General features: G+C 40.3%; 1 protein-coding gene across 2 annotated transcripts; it reads right to left on the minus strand.

The window, feature by feature from the left end:
* Positions 1-375: 375 nt before the first annotated feature.
* Positions 376-18765, minus strand: TGDS (TDP-glucose 4,6-dehydratase). Of its 2 annotated transcripts, XM_079972963.1 has the most exons (12): positions 18596-18764; positions 16820-16886; positions 15725-15793; positions 15317-15407; positions 14529-14671; positions 12232-12330; positions 10466-10525; positions 9874-9917; positions 9060-9225; positions 7003-7061; positions 2661-2758; positions 376-1208 (listed from the first exon to the last, which is right to left on the minus strand). In XM_079972963.1, the coding sequence occupies exons 1-12, from the start codon at positions 18685-18687 to the stop codon at positions 1123-1125; spliced, it is 1074 nt and encodes a 357-aa protein (XP_079829089.1). In that variant the 5' UTR covers positions 18688-18764; the 3' UTR covers positions 376-1122. The 2 variants fall into 2 exon arrangements, with proteins under 2 accessions (XP_079829089.1, XP_079829090.1); XM_079972964.1 differs by lacking the exons at positions 376-1208; positions 2661-2758 and adding an exon at positions 4438-5126 and having other exon boundaries at positions 18596-18765.
* Positions 18766-19134: the final 369 nt, after the last annotated feature.

A 19134-nucleotide genomic window follows, 5' to 3' on the forward strand; every position in this document is an offset into this window, starting at 1 on the left:
TTGGCAATGGTGACTTCCCCGTGGAATGCCCTCCCGTCAGACGTCAAGAACATAAACAACTATCTGAAGGCAGCCCTGTATAGGGAAGTTTTTAATGTTTGGAGTTTTATTGTGTTTGGTGTTCTAATTTTCTGGAAGCTGCCCAGAGTGGTTGGGGCAACCCAGTCAGATGGGCGGCATATAAACAATAAATTATCGTTGTTGTTGTTGTTGTTGTTATTATCATTATCATTATTATTAAGATTAGTAGTAAAGCATGGGAGTTACCTGCCAGATTGCTCAGTGACAAAACAGATGCCAGCTGTTGCACTTTTCTACCTTTTGAATACACAGCTCCAGGTCTAGCTCAGAAAATGCACCACTGGGTATGTGCCCTACATTTAACATAGTCTTACATTTTAATATTGTTCACATAATTTCACATGTTCATAGAGTTAAAATACTTCTAGGCAACAAGAATGACAAATTAAATTCAGAAGCACTGTTATTCTTCAAAATAAATTTGAAAGAAGCTATTAGAAATGATAAATATTTGGCATGAGGACACTCTCAGGTTTCTATACTGTATTCTTGAGTTCAGGGAAGGCTTTGGTTGTCTACAAAGCTTAATTTCTGTAGAGCAATGAGAGACAGATTTCCTTACCAGATCATTGAGGATACATGATATGACAGTATTTTAAAACAAGTACGTGATCAAGCATAGACTTCCCGGGACAGGAAGATACAACTACAAAAAGCAGAAAATACTCCTGAACCAAAATCTGCTGCCTAGGTTGTAAAAAACTATAAGCCTGTCAATACAAGACATTAATAAATAATTAAAATACAAAACAGCTGTACGTATTAAAAAGTGCATTGTTTAATAAAAATCGCTCCAATTCAATTATTATTTTTATAGAAAAATATTAAAGCTTCAATATTGCACTGGAACGCTGATTAAAAGGCATTAGCCCTTACAGCCCATACTGTAAAATTGTCTTTCTTGATATTATTGATAGTTGACATTCCATGAATACAATCCCATTTTGCTGTTTGAGTACAGTTTTTCATTAATGTGATGATCTTGAGGTAGAATGTTTTCCTTCATTATTATTTTTCTTCACAACTTTGCCGCAGACTAAATCATACCGATTCTTCAGCAACAGGAAAAGGCTCCAAAGCTTTCTCCGCGTTCTTCCAGTTGTGGAAGTTTTCTTGATACCATTCAACTAGTACAAGAAAAGGAAGATTTCAAAGCATGAATATGTAATAAGCAATCTTACAGTGCTATTCCATGCAGGCTCAAACATACACAAAATCATTAAGTGCAGAGGGTGACAGATTACAGGGTTCTAGTTACTAGTTACAATCAAGACAGTATATTTTTCAGTTTGAAGAAAGTTTCTATCTTGTGATTTTTTTGGTAGCACATTTCAAGGATTCAGGAACCAAAAGGTGCAAATAAAAAGTTTTGGTTTATGATGGTTTAAATGTTGTTAACAGCAGAGTAACAATGCCAAACTTCAAAAGCAGGGCATTTGATCGCCCCAAAAGGAAGTCAATTTCATCTCACAGCATATATAGACTTGTTTCTCTGGTTGGAACTGGAGAAAGGTATGCAGAACTCTGCTCTCACAACAAGCCATCCTATCTTCCTCTACAGGCCCTTGTGTCTCTTGAGAAGGCACTCCCACTCCTCAAGGTCCACAGGGTTTTAGGACAAGTTGGTGAAACTCAGGCAATACTTGCACAAGCAGAGTTGGCCCTGAATTCCAGGTTAACTTGTGAACAAATATTTGTCTTATGGAAGTTTAAGTCGAGGTCTGCAGTCCTTTGCCAAGTTTCCAGAGCAGCCTAGGAACTTAATGGGGCACTTAAGCTAATGGTGGAAACCAGTGCTTTTTTTCTGGGGGTACGCATACCCCTAAACATTTTGTAAATCTAAGTTGGGCCTCATTGAGGGGCAGTATTTCAATATGGGTAGGAAAATGAGAGTACCCCTAAACATTTTTTTTGGGGGGGGAAGCACTGGTGCAAACTACAGCAGTGATATTCCTTCAACGGCAACCAAGCACATACCACAACCAAATGTAAATGATGTATGCGAAAAGTGCTTATGTGGTCTAGTCTAACAGTTGCCTGGATGTAGATAATTTTTATTCTCGTATTTTTTACTGCTTCCTCCACCCCAACACACAGTGCCTACTCTCAAGCTCGCAGAAGCAACATTTATTTCCTCTCTTACCATTACAGCAATACATTGGAGGTCAAACAGAATCCATTCCGGAAGTCCGTTCGACTTCCAAAACATTTGGAAACCAAAGTGCGGCTTCTGATTGGCTGCAGGAAGCTCCTGCAGCCAATTGGAAGCCGCAGAAGCCCCGCCGAACATTCGGCTTCCAAACGAACGTTCAAAAACCAGAACGCTCACTTCCGGGTTTTGATCGTTCGGGAGCCGATTTGTTCGGGAGCCAAGGAGTTTGGGATCCAAGGTACGACTGTATATACAAACAAAAATACAATGGGAGGTTCAAAGCCTTTACTTTAAAAATTCTAGCTTTAGCTAATTCAGTAAACAGCTTACTCTCCAAAGTAACCTATAAAAAAACAGGTTTTTTGAAAACAGTGCTTCCCTATTTTCCTTCCACTCTCATTCCAGATTTAGTATCAATACAACATACTGGTTTTCTTTATTCCTTCATTCCAAGGCACTTTAGGTCTCCAGCCCAAGCTGTGCATTTTTCCAGAATTCATTGGATATCCCAAGTCATTCGTAGGCCTTTAAATAAATGAGAAGAGTGTTATTCCAATGGAAAACTCAAAGTTTCATACAGCATGTGTATTAATTACCTTCAAAGGACATTTAGAAGTTCAGCACTTTATTCCTTTGGATTAATCTTTAGGCTGCCCTTCCTTCTCTTGTTAAACATGCATGATTTACACAGAATAGTCTATATTCACAAATATTACGCATTTGCAAGGCACCCAAATAATTTCCAATCTGTGACTCGATTACTGCAATCACAGACCTGAGTGTGAGTAATCATAGCAAAGATCAGCCATCTGGGGGAGAAAAATATACTACCACTAACCTCAAACATGGGAAATTTATTTGGAATATTATGGATGAATACCAATGAATCTGAGCAGTTGTAATTGCATTTTCAGGTGACTGTCCCTAGCAGGTGCATAGATATATTCATATACATTCTGATTATGAATACCTTTATTTTAGTTTTAATTTATATAACCCATCACAATTCCAGTCACTAAATGGGGCGTGTGTAAATTAAAACCATGTGGAACACATAACACAAACATGCCAAATCAGATCCCAGTCAATTTATATTTTTTTAAAAAACTGCAGTCATATAAAGGAGTATTATCATAGAATCATAGAATCATAGAGTTGGAAGAGACCACAAGGGCCATCGAGTCCAACCCCCTGCCAAGCAGGAAACACCATCAGAGCACTCCTGACATATGGTTGTCAAGCCTCTGCTTAAAGACCTCCAAAGGAGGAGACTCCACCACACTCCTTGGCAGCAAATTCCACTGTCGAACAGCTCTTACTGTTAAGGAAGTTCTTCCTAATGTTTAGGTGGAATCTTCTTTCTTGTAGTTTGGATCCATTGCTCCGTGTCCGCTTCTCTGGAGCAGCAGAAAACAACCTTTCTCCCTTCTCTATGTGACATCCTTTTATATATTTGAACATGGCTATCATATCACCCCTTAACCTCCTCTGAACATCCTTAAGCCTTAACACCAACAGCATTTTTCAGGAAATGTATCAAAACGTTGAAATGGAGTTTTGAAAGCCCTTGCATATTCAAAACTCCATTTCAAAGTTTACTACGTTTCTGTCCCACTCTTTGTCCAAGGAGCTCTCATCGTATCCTAACAACTCTAGAAGGTTGCTTAGGCTGAAAGAGTCATAAGCTTCATTGTTGAGAAATGATTCAACCTCAAGTAAAAGGTAAAGGACCCTGCACAGTTAAGTCCAGTCAAATGCAACTATGGGGTTGTGGCGCTCATCTCGCTTCAGGCTGAGGGAGCTGGCGTTTGTCCACAGCCAGCTTTCCGGGTCATGTGGCCAGCGTGACTAAACTGCTTCTGGTACAACGGAACCAGAGCACACGGAAACGCCGTTTACCTTCCCACCACAGCAGTACCTATTTGTCTACTTGCACTGAACTGCTAGATTGGCAGGAGCTGGGACAGACCAAAGGAAGCTCATCCCGTCATAGGGATTTGAACTGCCAACCTTCCAATCGGCAAGCCCAAGAGGTTCAGTGGTTTAGACCACAGCGCCACCCGCATCCCTTCAACCTCAAGTATTCTTGATTCAAGACTCATATTTTATCTATTACACCACACTGACGACTTCTAATTTCTCATAAAAGAAAACCACTCTTTCTACAACCCTAAATGTATTAAGCGAGACCATAAATCACATATACGCAGATGAAACATTTTATTGGTACATGTAAAGAAAATGAGATAGATAAGAACAAGTCACATTTAGGACTATTTCAGTAGCTCCACTAGCAATAAACAACATTCATCAAACTTAGAGCAGACCTACTGAAATCAATTAACTTAGGTTCATTGATTCAATCATTCTGCGTGAATTCAGATGCAGGGATTACTGTGTTAGTTTTTCTTATTATACATAACATTTCTTTCCTGATTTCAAAAGTTCCTTTCACACTGAAGTACTTGTTTCATTCTGGAGTGGCAGCTTTCTGATCGATATATCACCATGTTACACTAAATTGATTGACATACCACGTTACACTAAACTGATATACCACCATGTTACACTAAATTTTAAATGGCAGGAAAGGAGTGCATGCTGGGATACCACCCCAAAATTTGTCACATGAAATTAAAACGCCAGATTCCTGTGGTTTTCCAAGCTAAAAGAGTTGGATACAGAATTTATCTGTAAAGCAATTAATGCTAAATTCAGCCAGATTTCCACTGTGTGAAAGATCAAATGCAATGCAGAAAATAACAGGAAATGCCAGGAAGACCAAAAAATTGCCGTGTGACCGCAGACCCAATTGAATATCTCTTGTGATGTTTTTGGTTTTTCAAGAAGAAGCTTCATTATATGAAATCTTTAACTAAATTGCTTCAAGGAACTATAAAACAGAAATAAAATATTCCAGTAAAAATACTGGGTAGTTTGGCTCATTACTTTTATATCCAAATCCAAGTAAAGGGTCTTTGTTTAACTGTAGCAATAAACTATAAGCTACTTTCAAATAGTTATAGCTACTTTCAAATACTGTATTTTTCGCTCCATAGGATGCACTTTTTCCCCTCCAAAAATGAAGGGGAAATGTGTGTGCGTCTTATGGGGTGAATGCAGGCTTTCGCTGAAGCCTGGAGAGCGAGAGGCGTCGGTGCGCACCAACCCCTCTCGCTCTCCAGGCTTCAGGAAGCTATCCACAAGCCTTGCGCACCCGGCGGGATGTCCCGCCGGGCACACAAGGCTTGGGGCGGCAGCCTGTTCTGGGGGCTGGGGTCGGGGAAGCCCATCCTATGGGGCGGTGCGTCCTATGGGGCGAAAAGGACGGTAGTTAAAATCTCAAGCAAGTCACTTGATGGTTGGTAAAACATAAAAGCAGCCAATATGAAATGCAGTGACTCAGCTTGCATGCAAAGCTACACCAAAGGTTTGTTCTGGGTTTAATGCTCATGGTAAGACAAACTATGAACCTGAGTCCAGACATAATGCTAAAACAATCACTGCCCCCTTTCAAGCTCTGAGGCGTGGGAGTGTGTATTGGTCTAAACCACTGAGCTTCTTGGGCTTGCTGATCAGAAGGTTGGTGGTTCGAATCCCCGCAACAGGATGAGCTCCCATTGCTCTGTCCCAGCTCCTGCCAACCTAGCAGTTCAAAAGCACGCCAGTACTAGTACACCCTTGTGCACATTAACTGAAACAAGCGATGTTGTTTAGTGTACAAAACTCACATATACGTACATTAGTAACAGATATGCTGCTATTTTTAAGCAGCATTCGAACACGGTTTGGAATGGAGTCTAATAGTTACCAACAGTCACTGTTGATTTTTGGATCCCTGTACCACACTTGAATCAGCGCCTGAATGAGCTTCTCCATAGTCGTACAGTCTACAGCACGGAGGCGACTTTTGCACAAAGCCCACAAATTCTCAATGGGATTTACGTCCTGGGAATTCCCTGGTCAATCAAGTACCTGTATTTCCCGCTCTGTCGTGAATTTCTTCACCACATTCGATGTGTGACAGGGGGCTAGGTCTGCTGCAATATCCCAGTACTGTCAGGATACTTCTTTTCCAGCTCTGGAATAACTCTCTTTGGTAGAACCTCAATATATTGTGGCAAGCGCATCATTCCTTCTATTGGCTGCAGGCTTCCAATACCATAATGATCAAGTGACTTTTCGTGTTTGTTTTGAGTACAGGATTACGAGCAAGACAGAAAACATGCTTTGTTTCAATTAATTTGCACAAGGGTGTAGATAAATAGGTACCACTGTGGCGGGAAGGCATTTCTGTGTGCTCTGGCTTCCATCACAGTGTCCCATTGCACAAGAAGCAGTTTAGTCATGCTGGCCACATGACCCAGAAAGCTGTCTGTGAACACGCTGGCTCCCTCGGCCTGAAAGCAAGATGAGCGCCACAACCCCATAGTCACCTTTGACTGGACTTAACTGTCCAGGGGTCCTCTACCTTTACCTTTTTACCTTGGGCACCCAGGACCAAACTCATCTTCCTATCCTGGAGCAGGAAAGGATTGTACAGCAAAGCTCCATGCTTGCCTTTCCATGCCACAGCCTAACCTACAAAGGGTGGGAGATGGGGGGCAGAGGAGCTTAAAATTTGGCTTCGCTGTAACATAAGGAAAACATTCCGTACCACTAAAGAAGAGGACACATTATATTACCCAAATTAAGATGGCATCTGAAATCCTGTGGGATATTTTACAGGACAGGACAAAATATTTGAAATGAAATAATAAATATCTTACCTGTCTTTAACATAATCCATCCAATATTCTGTCTCTGCTTCAGAACTGGTATTTTTAATCTGTAAATCAGGAGGGTGGGGGGAGATCTATGTCAGCAGTGAGAGACTTAACATTTAACAAAATGTTTTTGATTTCTATTGTGTTGTAAGCACAACTACTTCTAATGAACAGATTTCCACAAAAATTTCCATCCTCTGTTTTGTTTAAAATGTAGACGATTCCCAAGTGCTGCTAATTGTATCTATAAACTACTAAGGAAAACAAGAGACGTAAGTTGTGAGAAACACTCAGGTGGCCGTAAATAAATCTTGCATTTTAGATGCTAAGTGCTAGCTAGTCAGCCCAAATCAAAGGTGTTTATCGTTTGGTGTATGTGACTAACATGGTTACTAAATATATTCTGAGCCATGCAATATTGACCATAATATAAAAGCGTGAAGCCATGCAGATAAGTGGTGAGGATTTGCCCTAGTAGTTTGTATGGAACTACCTTGAATCACTTAAAGAGAAGAAAAAGAAGAACTGGCGCGTTCTTATATACAGTGGTACCTTGGGTTAAGTACTTAATTCGTTCCGGAGGTCTGTTCTTAACCTGAAACCTCTTAACCTAAAGCGCCACTTTAGCTAATGGGGCTCCTGCTGCCGCCGCGCCGCCGGAGCACAATTTCTGTTCTCATCCTGAAGCAAAATTCTTAACCCGAGGTACTATTTCTGGGTTAGCGGAGTCTGTAACCCTGTAACCTGAAGTGTATGTAACCTGAAGCGTATGTAACCTGAAGCGTATGTAACCCAAGGTACCACTGTAATTGGTGATACCTGAAAGTGTTGGGAAGGGAGACTCTAATGGAATTAATGGGTACATCCATAAACACAACATTTCAGTGAGGAGCCTACCATAGGAAGTCTGCTGTAATTAGGCAAACCACATTCTTCCCTGGACTGAACTTGGGGGGGGGGCTGGTTTGAGCAGAAAATGGATTGGGGGCTGTCACACGAAAGGTGGAAAAAGCTTGTTCTCTCCTCCTCTAGAGGGTAACACCTGAACCAATGGCTTCAAGTTACAAGGAGATTCTGGTGAAACATCAGAAAGAACTTTCTGACGTTAAGAGCTCTTCGACAGTGGAACGGCTTCTCGTGGAAAGGGGTTGACCCTTCTTCCTGGAAGGTTTTTAAGCAGAGGTTGGATGACCATCTGCCACGGATTATTTAGCTGAGATTCCTGCATAGCAGGGAGCTGAACGAGATGACCCTCAGATCCCTTCCAACTGTACAATTCTATGATTCTACCCTATCAACCTTCCTCTATGAAAGCCTAACTGATTTCTCTAGCTTCAATAATGAAGCCACTTTTCTTGTCATTGAAGTTTTCCAAGTGTTGTGGGAGGTGATTATTGGCTTGTTTTTGCTTTTATTATGTATTTTGTGTTCTCATTTTGTATTTTATGTTGTGAAACACTATTGGATCTTTGGATGAAGGGCAGCATACAAATTTAATAACAGCAATAATAATAATAGTTACAGTGGTACCTCGGGTTAAGTACTTAATTCGTTCCGGAGGTCCGTTCTTAACCTGAAACTGTTCTTAACCTGAAGCACCACTTTAGCTAATGGGGCCTCCGCTGCCGCCGCGCTGCCGGAGCACGATTTCTGTTCTCATCCTGAAGCAAAGTTCTTAACCTGAAGCACTATTTTTGGGTTAGCGGAGTCTTTAACCTGAAGTGTATGTAACCTGAGGTACCACTGTATAGGCAAAAAGAGGTTAAGTCAAATGTTTAAACATATAAACATGCGAGTGCTAGAAAATAAACAAAAAAACCAAAAGCAGAGAGCCTTCCTGAAATATGATGGAAATGAATTGTCAACACAGGATCAAAGGCAGAGCAAACAGACCCCACTGGTTAGTAAAATAAAACTTTGCACATGCTCCCCCATTTCCAAATGTATCTGCACACACATCTTACAGAGTCATTTACTGAAATGTATCAATAGAGTTCATTTGTCCTAGTCAGTATTTATTGCTACTAAGCCACCAATTTCCAACACTGTTTGTTACTCACTAGATGGATTAATTCCTTTGCAAGTTGTGCAATCGACATCTCGAAGCTGGTCCCAATGTTGTAGATTTCCCCTGGCTGCCCCTTCTTCATAACAGTAAGAAATGCTTCGGCTACGTCACTGGCATAAAGAAAATTTCTTCTCTGAAGTCCTGAACCATGAATACAGCTACAAGCAAGTAAGACAGTGCATACATTTAGCATTGCTTTCAAACGCTATTCTAACATTCCAGCCAGGTTTGCAAAATTATAAACTGCTTACAAAGGGCAAAGTATGTGATAACAAAACACAACCTCCATTCATGCTAATTCTTCACAATGGCAATAAATCTGGTGGCACACACAGCAAGTTACAAAGAATTACGGAAAAGTGGCTGTTGCACTGCACCCTGTGTCAGACTTTGCACTACAGAGTGTGTCCTAGCAGTGTTAAAACATATAACAGGTGTAAATCCATGTCAATGAGAAACTACAAGACCAAAGAAAACAAATCTTCTTTACCCCAGCATTATACATTCTCTTCAGCAAGGTTTTAAATTAGCGAAAAGCATGAAACAGTGACTCTGCTATGTCCATCTATGACCTCTTGTGGTGGGACAGAGTATTAAGAAACCATATACCTATTGTTGTTGAGTAAAAGCAGTTGTGCATGCAGGTTTTGTCCCAGGGCAGTGCGGTCTCAAAACGTGACCCATTTTACTGTCCGGACTGATTTTAGCATGGGGTGTTCAATTTCAAGGGTGCATGTGACTGACTTAGCTTGCCATACACTTATAACAGAAGGGGCAGGGGGACCGAATATGACTGTGATACATACCATTTTCTGTTCTGCTGCAAGCGAGAAATGAACTTTGGAATAACCTAAGAAACATTAAAAATAGGCAGCAATTGTTAATCCAGGCTACTTAAAGAGAATGATAAACCTTTCAGCTTTTTTGAAATATTTGTGTGAGAACATATTTAATTCTAGCAACGGACAGTAATAGAAACCACCAATCACTTGTAGCAGTGCCTTCTTTTTTCTTTTTTTAAAGGGAAGGGGCTGAAACGACACCCTGCTCCATCTCCTAAACAGCCAATTAAAAGCCAAAATGTTTTCAATTACGGGTTCTGCACACAACATTTTGGCTGCTGGATCGGAGAGGTGAACTGGATGGGTAGCACTTAGCTGCATGCATGGTTCCTCACCCGGCTGGGATTTACTATTTGCATGGAAGCCTATTTTCACATGCTATAATCCCTAGCTAGATGAATGGCCAACTCTTAATATTTGACGGCATGCACATTAATAAGCTGTAATTCTACAGAACAGAGACCACGTAATAAATGCTTGGCAAAGTACTGCGACTTGTTAACTGAGGGCTCACAAAGGGTCTATTTGATAAAAGAAATGCCTTCATCTCACTTACTTTTTCTGGAAACTGATGGGGTCCATAAACATTGCTGCTCCGCGTGATAACCACTGGAAACTTTAAAGGATATACTATGAGTGTGCCAGCACAAATTCAAGGAGAACAGTTATAAAAAAGCTTGCGGTGGCTTAGATCCTAACTCAGGTTCTGCTGGTGGGGGGGCATCTCCCCTTCCTCCCACCACCCAGCTGATTTCCCCCTGTGAAACCTGCTCTAGGGTGTTGGTATATCCTCCCAAGCAGCATAAGAAGCATGTGAGGGGAGAGCCTTCATCAGGCAAGGCCTCCTTCCATCTGCCTTGCCCCACCCGCCAGTCTCTGCTTCTCAGTTTGTATTGTATTATTTTATGCACTGTGATTTGCCGTTGTTTTATTGATTATAGTTTAGAAATTATTTATTGTAATTGTTAAGAGTGGATTTCTGTTTATTTTTTTATACGCTGATATTTAATATTACTCTATACTATTCTAATGGGTTGTACATTACTTTGTTTGATATAAGTTGCTTATTTTAAAGTTATGTTTTATTATCACATTTTTGAATTGGATTGTTATAAGGTCTACATTCTTTGTTTCTTCAGCTTGTAAACCGCCTTGGGTATTGTAAAGTAGAAAGATGGTATACAAATTAAAAGTGAAGTGAAATGAAATGAAAAAATCATGTCCTAGCCTCACAGTTCCCTCTGCAAATGAAACATGGCCTTCTGTTTGCAGGAGACTAGTAAAGATACAAACCAATGCCTTCTTCCACAAACAGAAGAAGCAGTAAGTGGTGCACTTTTCACAACTCTGAAGAATATCAGCTAAGATCAAAATAATACACTTTTGGGATAGGACTTTGAGCCCAATTGCATGTTATACAATGTCAATTGCATGTTATACAATTATCACCACGTACACAAATTTAAAAAACCTTGCTCCTTGACAAGCATACCTATACATCGTGCCACGTGGCCACCAGGCCCAGCAAGAGTAATCAGTGGTGTTCTATTTTAATGTCTTCCTTGCTTCGAGTATGGAGCAGCAGAAAGAGGACTCTGGGACATGCTTCACTTCTCTTAAAGCAGGCACCCCCAAACTCGGCCCTCCAAATATTTTGGGACTACAACTCCTATCATCCGTAACTAACAGGACCAGTGGTCAGGGGTGATGGGAATTGTAGTCCCAAAACATCTGGAAGGCCAAGTTTGGGGATGCCTGTCTTAAAGGCTGGGCTTCGGAGTCAGAGGCTAAACAGATATTCTTGAAAAAGGGAAAAGCCAGGCGTTATCAGGAAATTGATACCTGTGGTGCAGCATTTCACAGATAACCGTAAACAAGCATAGCAAGTTTAGCAGGTTACATATCAAGTTTTTAAATGTTCATTTTTTGTTGTAAGTAAGCCCACAGCAAAAATATAACTACCATATTTTATACTGGAAATCTACTATGTATTTTAAAACTCATTAGTACCAGCATAGCAGGGGTAGCCAATATTGTGTCCTCCAGCTCCCATCAGCCCTGGCCAGCATGGCCAATGGTGAGGAATTATGTGAGTTGTAGTCCCATCGTATCTGGAGGACACAACATTGGCTAGCCCATTGAACATAATGAAATTGACTTCTGACTAAACATATATGGTTTGCGGTGGTAACTTCTTTAACCTCAGTGTGGGTTCTTGTGCATTTCTTCTGTGTCCAAAAAAACTTTGAGCATATGGACCATGTTCAGAAATCCAAATAATTAATAATGGTAGCTAAAATATCAAGTTTCATTTCTGCTTACCTGATATCTTTCCCAATATGACTGGACAATGCATTCAGCCGCCGCCTTAGAAGCTGCATAAGGATTTGACGGTTTTTTAGATGAGGATTCATCAAATTCCTAGAACAATTTTTTTACATGCCAGACATTCAAAGTCTTAAAAAGAATTTATATTGATTTACAAGCCAGCTTAAAATGACTCTTGTTAACGGCCCGATTCTCACATAATGCTAAACTATGGCTTATTTAACAAACCTCAAATTAACCATGAGCTGTCTGATAAAGCAGCAAAGAACAGCTTGTTCCTCCACTGTTTGGGATTTTTTTAACACTAGCCTTGTGTCTTTGTAGCTTAGTGAGCATCTGGGGTTAAGCAACCAAACAAACTATGGTTAAGGAAGGGTACTAGACTCACACATTAAGAGCAAGTCATAGGTAAAACAAAGCAGGGTTCGTAAGCCAGCAAAAAATCACAACTTTATATTCTGGTTTCTTGGTAATAAATAAACCACAGTTATGTCATTTGCCAGTGTTTTCAGGAAACAGTAATTCATGGCTTAAATAGTCTACAAACTAGACTAGTGATTGAGGATAAGCTCAAAACTAGAAACATTAAGTTACTAATGTAGCAATAATTCATAGAAACGTTCAGTTTGGCTAATGGTTGCACAATACTAAATTCTACATTTATATACCAACAGTAATGTTTAAGATAGTTGTGGAATTGCATGCAAATTGTTACTTTAGACATCTTTCCTTTTTTGGTTTGAGTTACCACAAATAAGCAGTGCAAGCTTGCCCAAAACATATAATAAATTAAAAAAAACACCACCACCACTTTGGAATAAACACAAAATGCTATATATGGAGTGAAAAAGTTTAAGAGGTTTTTCTCATTGCTAATAAATTAAAAAGGGACGCGGGAGGCGCTGTGGGTTAAACCACAGAACCTAGGACTTGCTGATCAGAAGGTCGGCGGTTCAAATCCCCACGACGGGGTGAGCTCCCATTGCTCGGTCCCTGCTCCTGCCAACCTGGCAGTTCGAAAGCATGTCAAAATGCAAGTAGATAAATAGGTACCGCTCCAGCGGGAAGGTAAATGGCATTTCCATGCGCTGCTCTGGTTCGCCAGAAGCGGCTTAGTCATGCTGGCCACATGACCCGGAAGCTGTACGCCGGCTCCCTCGGCCAATAAAGCGAGATGAGCGCCGCAACCCCAGAGTCGGTCACGACTGGACCTGATGGTCAGGGGTCCCTTTACCTTTTAATAAATAAAAAAAGTAAAAAATAGTCTAGTAGCACCTTAGAGACCAACTACGTTTGTTCTAGGTATAAGCTTTCATGTGCATGAAGAGTATCTGAAGAAGTGTGCATGCACACAAAAGCTCATACCTAGAACAAACTTAGTTGGTTTCTAAAGTGGTACTAGACTATTTTTTTATTTTTTAAAAAACGTAATTTTTTTAAAAAAATTAGTTCGACTGCGTCAGACCAACAAGGCTACCTTCCTGAATCTTTCTCATTGCTAGTTATCTAACATTATACCCAAATAATACTTCCACTCTCTAATTAGCAGTAGTGCTAAGAAAAATCTACCCCCCAGCTAAGCACATAAGGATAAAATACTAACCCACTTACCTAGAAGTAAGCCCTGCTGAATTCAATAGGGCTTACTTCTAAGTAGATGTTGGTTAGGACTGTGCTGCAAGATACCCCCAGAGGGCCTGATCCTTTTCCTAGCAGATGCAGCTGAAATCATGGAAAAAGGGAGAGTGATCCTGTCTACCTATATAGTATAAGGAAACCACCCTGCCCAAAGTGTTCTCCTAAATTCAACTCTGACTACTTTTACCAGGAATTAATATTTTACCCTTGCCCTTGCTCCGTGACAAGTAAGTTTCATGTTCCATCCTCTTACTGAAAAAAAAGTATTTACTTGCACAGCAATCCTAAAATACCAAAGTACTAACAAAAACTCTTGCATCCTTTAAAGACAGCAGAATCAAAAACGCTTTAGGTCAAATTTGTACCAGCACATTCCTTCTGTATAAGATTATCATTATCTTTTGGTTATTTTCAAGTGGCCGAACATTGGTGTAAATGTAAAACAATAAGCTTACTAAGTTGGAAACAAGAGAGGCCCAGTTCCTAATGTTTGTCTATTTTTATTGGTTGGTCATGGGAAGTAAAGTGGTACTAGTTAAACAAAGCTAACAGTCTCCACTTACTGGTCATTACAAGATCATGCCCTGTTTAATTCACCCAAGAGACAAACATGAAGGTAAGAGATGTAGGAAACTCATTTAATTCAAGCTCACCTTGTTGTAGCTTCCCCCATAAACTTCATCAGTACTGACATATATGAACTTCTCCACATTAGCCTCATAAGCAGCACCAACCAGAATGCAAGTTCCATAAACGTTGACATAGTTGAATTCAAGCTTATGCCAAAAAGAAAGATCTAAGTTTTGAGACAAAATAATAAAGAGAAATGTACGTCAAACTTGGTACCAAAAAAAGCCTGAGGCCATGATCTCTAGGGGACCTTCAGACCTACAACATGAAATTAAGTAAAAGAAAAAATGTTGTCTCCATATGCAGTAGAACAAAACTACTCTTAAGAGAGCAATCCTACACACAATAAGCTGGTATAAAGCAAACCAGTGTAAATTAAGCCATGATAAAGTTCCATCCGACCCAAACTCCACTCAGCAGCAGAGCTACTGCAGGCTGATCCCCAAGGGGCCTAATAATAACAATAATAATTTTATTATTTATACGCCACCCATCTGGCTGGGTTTCCCCAGCCACTCTGAGCAGCTCCTATTAAAGACAGTAATCAGGTCCATGGGCCAGATGTTCTGTGCCACTCACAGCAGCAGCATAGTTAACACCTGACGTCAAAGGTTTCAGCAATGATGAATCAAGGGACACAATGGCAAAACAGTAAAACATAGCAATTTATGCACATTGTCACCAGGAGGGACAGCAGGATAGGTGTCCAGCTATGTTAGCAGTGCCAGCATAAGCAGTATCCTCTGCCCCTCACGCAAAAACTGGAAGCTACAACTACTAGTAGATTATTGTAGTGACATGCAATGCTCACCTACATGTGTTTGAGCTGCAAAATGTAGCACTATATCAAATTTCTCAGCCTCAAATAATTCTTTTACAAAATTGGGTTCACAGATATCCCCCTATAAAAGATGAAAAGTGTAAAATTAGTCGTCAACATCAGCTTTGGTTATGTATGCCCCAAACTCTTCAACTACACCAAATTTAACACCCGTTGCAGAAAGTTTAGTATTTTCACTTCACAAAGCTCTGTGGAGGGATGATTCAGTCAGTTCTAACTTCAGTGAACACAGTGAAATACTCAGTAACAAAGAAAAGAAAAAGCTTCCAGTTCCATGTCAGTTAACAAGACTTACGCTCAGGTAAGTCTGCACAGGTATGCATCTTCTATATATTTTATATTAACCCCCCCCCCCGCCCCAAAAAAGGTATAGTTTACCTGGATAAACTTGTAGTTCTGTCTCTCAGAAACTCTCTCAAGATTTTTTAAGCTTGCACAATAGTCCAGCTTAACAGCAAAAAAAAGAAAATAACAAAGAAGTTTTATTTCTAGAGTCAAGCCTCTGCTCCTCCATATTGTCTCATAGAATTCTCTTCCAACCCACATTCTCTGTATCTTGGGACTCATACAAATCAACCCTTTTAATTAAACTCAGGTGTGTCTTAGTACAAAATAAATGAAAATCATCACATCCACATTCCAATTACAAAAATAATGTCAAGAAAATGAAGTCTTAAGAGAGAGAAAGTATAATGAAAGCAAATATGTGTTTAATGACAACTCCTTGGTCTGCAGAGTTAATATCTGAAGGAGATATAGAGACCATATTTTCATTATAAACACTTCCAAGGAAGAGTTTAATTTTTTATTTACATGGATAAATGTGCAAGAAACACAGAACTGGTCAATGAGAAGACCAAAAGCCAGGATTACAAAAAGAAACAGTGTGGAAGTCAGTAACAACAAGCTGTGAAGGTTAAGGTTTTTTTTCTTCATTAATGACAATGCACTGAGCTTCATCTCTTAGAATCTGTTACCGGGTATAATATGTATCATATGAAGAAACCTTAAGTGGTATCTGTAACCTATACTCAGTGATCCTTCAATTTATATAAGAACAAGGAAGTATATTGAGGAGGTTTGAATGAATATTTTTATTATATTATAGCAACAAAGCAACTGCTGAACAGGGTTTGGATCTAGTGTAACCTTAGGCCACCTTAATTTACACTAGCTCATCAGCTTCTTCTGAATGGGATTTCTCCCTTAGAGCATGGCTATTTGGATTAAAGTGGCATAGCTGCAAACATTCAAATATCATTTACTGTTCTTTATCTCCAGAGCTAAGTAAATAGAGTATTTTGTAAGACTGGCTTTCCGGATCAAAATTCACCATGGCAGCACATGCTTATGAGTTCCATGGTAATGGCTTACTTTAAAATCAAGACCTGAAATCTTGCATGCAGTCACTGATTGCCTGTCAAGTATATGTTGGTTTGCTAATTTATGTTTATTTAAGCAAAAGAGTCTTACCTTATCAAGATTAATAATCATATAGTTTGGATGCTTCTCTACGAGGGAAACTACTACATGAGATGCACTGCAGGTTTTGAAGAAAAAACAAAAAAAATCAACATATTTCAAATTCAAACTGCATTGATTTCAGATACGTTTCCAAAACACATACACACATGTACCAGTCCCATGCTGCTCCCTTGTTTCTGCTGCTATGGTCAGATTGCTTTTTCTGTCACTAAGACTGGCAAAAGAGTCTTGTGGCAATGTCTCACGAACTGTCTCTCAAGAAATAAGCCTGAACAGAAAAGCAAATCTCAGTGGAAAATATATTCACTTGCGGAGCTCTTAGAATATTTGTTTGTAAACTTTTTTCAGAATAATCCAAAATATTGTTTTCTTTAAGAAGCAACTGTGGTTTTCTTTAAGAAACAAAAACATAAAAAGCTTCTGGCAAATAAGCAACTTACCTACCCACCTCCAAATAGTTTGAACTTCTCACCCCTTTATTAGGGGCATTAAGAAATAAGTGACACCCTTTCCAGTCACACATATTAGGATTTCTTTATTTTTACAGTCATGGAAAACATGACATGGTCCTCATGAATGAATGTCAATGCAGAAGAAGCATAAGACACCTTTCTCTCTTTTCAAACCCGTATTTTCTGAGAAGGAAAGCTTAAAGCCTTTAATCCCTTGCCCCAAATTCACCCCAACCCAACCCTGTAAGCGGACACAAGCCAAATCACGAATGGTAGGTAAAGAATGACCCTGCAGCTCACCAGGTAGAAGAATTATACTAAAACCTATTGCTTTCCTCTCTTCTTCTTAAGTAGCAAACACAAGCAAGTTTTTGTTTTTGTTTTCTAAAGAACTTCAATGGAGAAGAAAAATAAGACACCTTTTTCTCTTTCCAAGCCCATATTTTCAGAGAAGGAAAGCTTAGTAGGTAAAGAACTACCCTGCAGCTAACCAAGTAGAGGAGTTATACTAAAACCTATTGCTTTCCTCTCTTTTTCTTAAGTAGCAAACACAAGCAAGTTTTTGTTTTTGTTTTGTAAAGAACTTCAATGGAGAAGAAAAATAAGACACCTTTTTCTCTTTCCAAGCCCATATTTTCAGAGAAGGAAAGCTTAGTAGGTAAAGAACTACCCTGCAGCTAACCAAGTAGAGGAGTTATACTAAAACCTATTGCTTTCCTCTCTTCTTCTTAACACAAGCAAGTTTTTGTTTTTTCTTTGTAAAGAACTTCGGTGAAGAAGAAACATAAGAAACCTTTCCCTCTTTCCAGGCCCATATTTTCTGAGAAGGAAATCTTAATAGGTAAAGAACCACCCTGCAGCTCACCAGGTAGAGGAGTTATACTAAAACCTATTTTTGCAAGCTTTCTTTTTTTTTTTAAAGGAAGTGATACTCCGGTAACTTAAGCCAGTGTTTCCCAACCTTGGGCCTCCAGCTGTTTTTTGGACTACAATTCCCATCATCCCTAGCTAGCAAGACCAGTGGCAAGGGATGATGGGAATTGTAGTTCAAAAACAGCTGGAGGCCCAAGGTTGGGAAACACTGACTTAAGCAATCTAAATTTCTCAAGGCTGCTTGAAAGGCACGCTGGCAGAGAAAGCAGGCCAAAAGTTTTTGGTTTTTTAAACACACACACAACCCTAGGCACCTTTACTCAGGAGTAAGCCCACCCCATCATATTCAATGCGCTTTTTGCTCCTTCCGCGAGGGCTTTTAGGGAGCCTGGAAGCCCCCCCCCCCAAAAAAAAAACCCCAACCCAGGCGAGAATTTACATGAAGCCCGCGCCGCCGGTCACCAAAATCCTCTTGGCGAAGAAGCCCGGGGGGAGCGGGACAGCCTCGGACCCGGACAACCCCCCAGACATTCTCCCCACAGCTGGAGAGCCTTTCCTTCCTGCCTCTCTCTCCTCCTCCCCGTCGACGCATCACTTCCGCCACGGCTGCATACGTCACTTCCGCCTGCTACTGTCACCTACAGCGACCTTTGCACGTGCGCCTTTCTCTGCGTTCGGCGAACGTAGCGCAAGGGGGGGGGGTGTGTCGCGAGCATGCGCACTCGGGCGCTCCTCTCTTTCCAAAACTGGGCGTGATAAAATAAAGTTGTTTCTCCCCCCCCCCAAAAAAAATAATATTCAATTTTTTCTGTTATGTGGCAGCGATGTGCTTTTTCCTTCTGTCGTCGACCGCCTTGAGCGCGGCTGGCACTGCAAAGGCGGCATGCGTTCCTCTTCAACCAGACTTTTTTTCATGATACTTATTTTCATGACTTCCTCCCACCTCCCTTTTTTGTATTCCATTTAAAAATTTGTTCA

Source organism: Podarcis cretensis (assembly GCF_951804945.1).
Source record: "Podarcis cretensis genome assembly, chromosome: 4".
NCBI classification, from domain to species: Eukaryota; Metazoa; Chordata; class Lepidosauria; order Squamata; family Lacertidae; genus Podarcis; species Podarcis cretensis.

What these genes read in the sequence shown, in the direction of transcription:
- TGDS (XM_079972963.1), bottom strand. Translation starts at nt 18,687, where the DNA reads ATGTCTGGGGGGTTGTCCGGGTCCGAGGCTGTCCCGCTCCCCCCGGGC. An exon ending in TTGCAGCAGAACAGAAAATG is followed by an intron (nt 9,226 to 9,873) that starts GTATGTATCACA and finishes ACTTGCTTGTAG; the next exon opens with CTGTATTCATGGTTCAGGAC. An exon ending in ATGGATTATGTTAAAGACAG is followed by an intron (nt 2,759 to 7,002) that starts GTAAGATATTTA and finishes ATTTATTTAAAG; the next exon opens with GCCTACGAATGACTTGGGAT.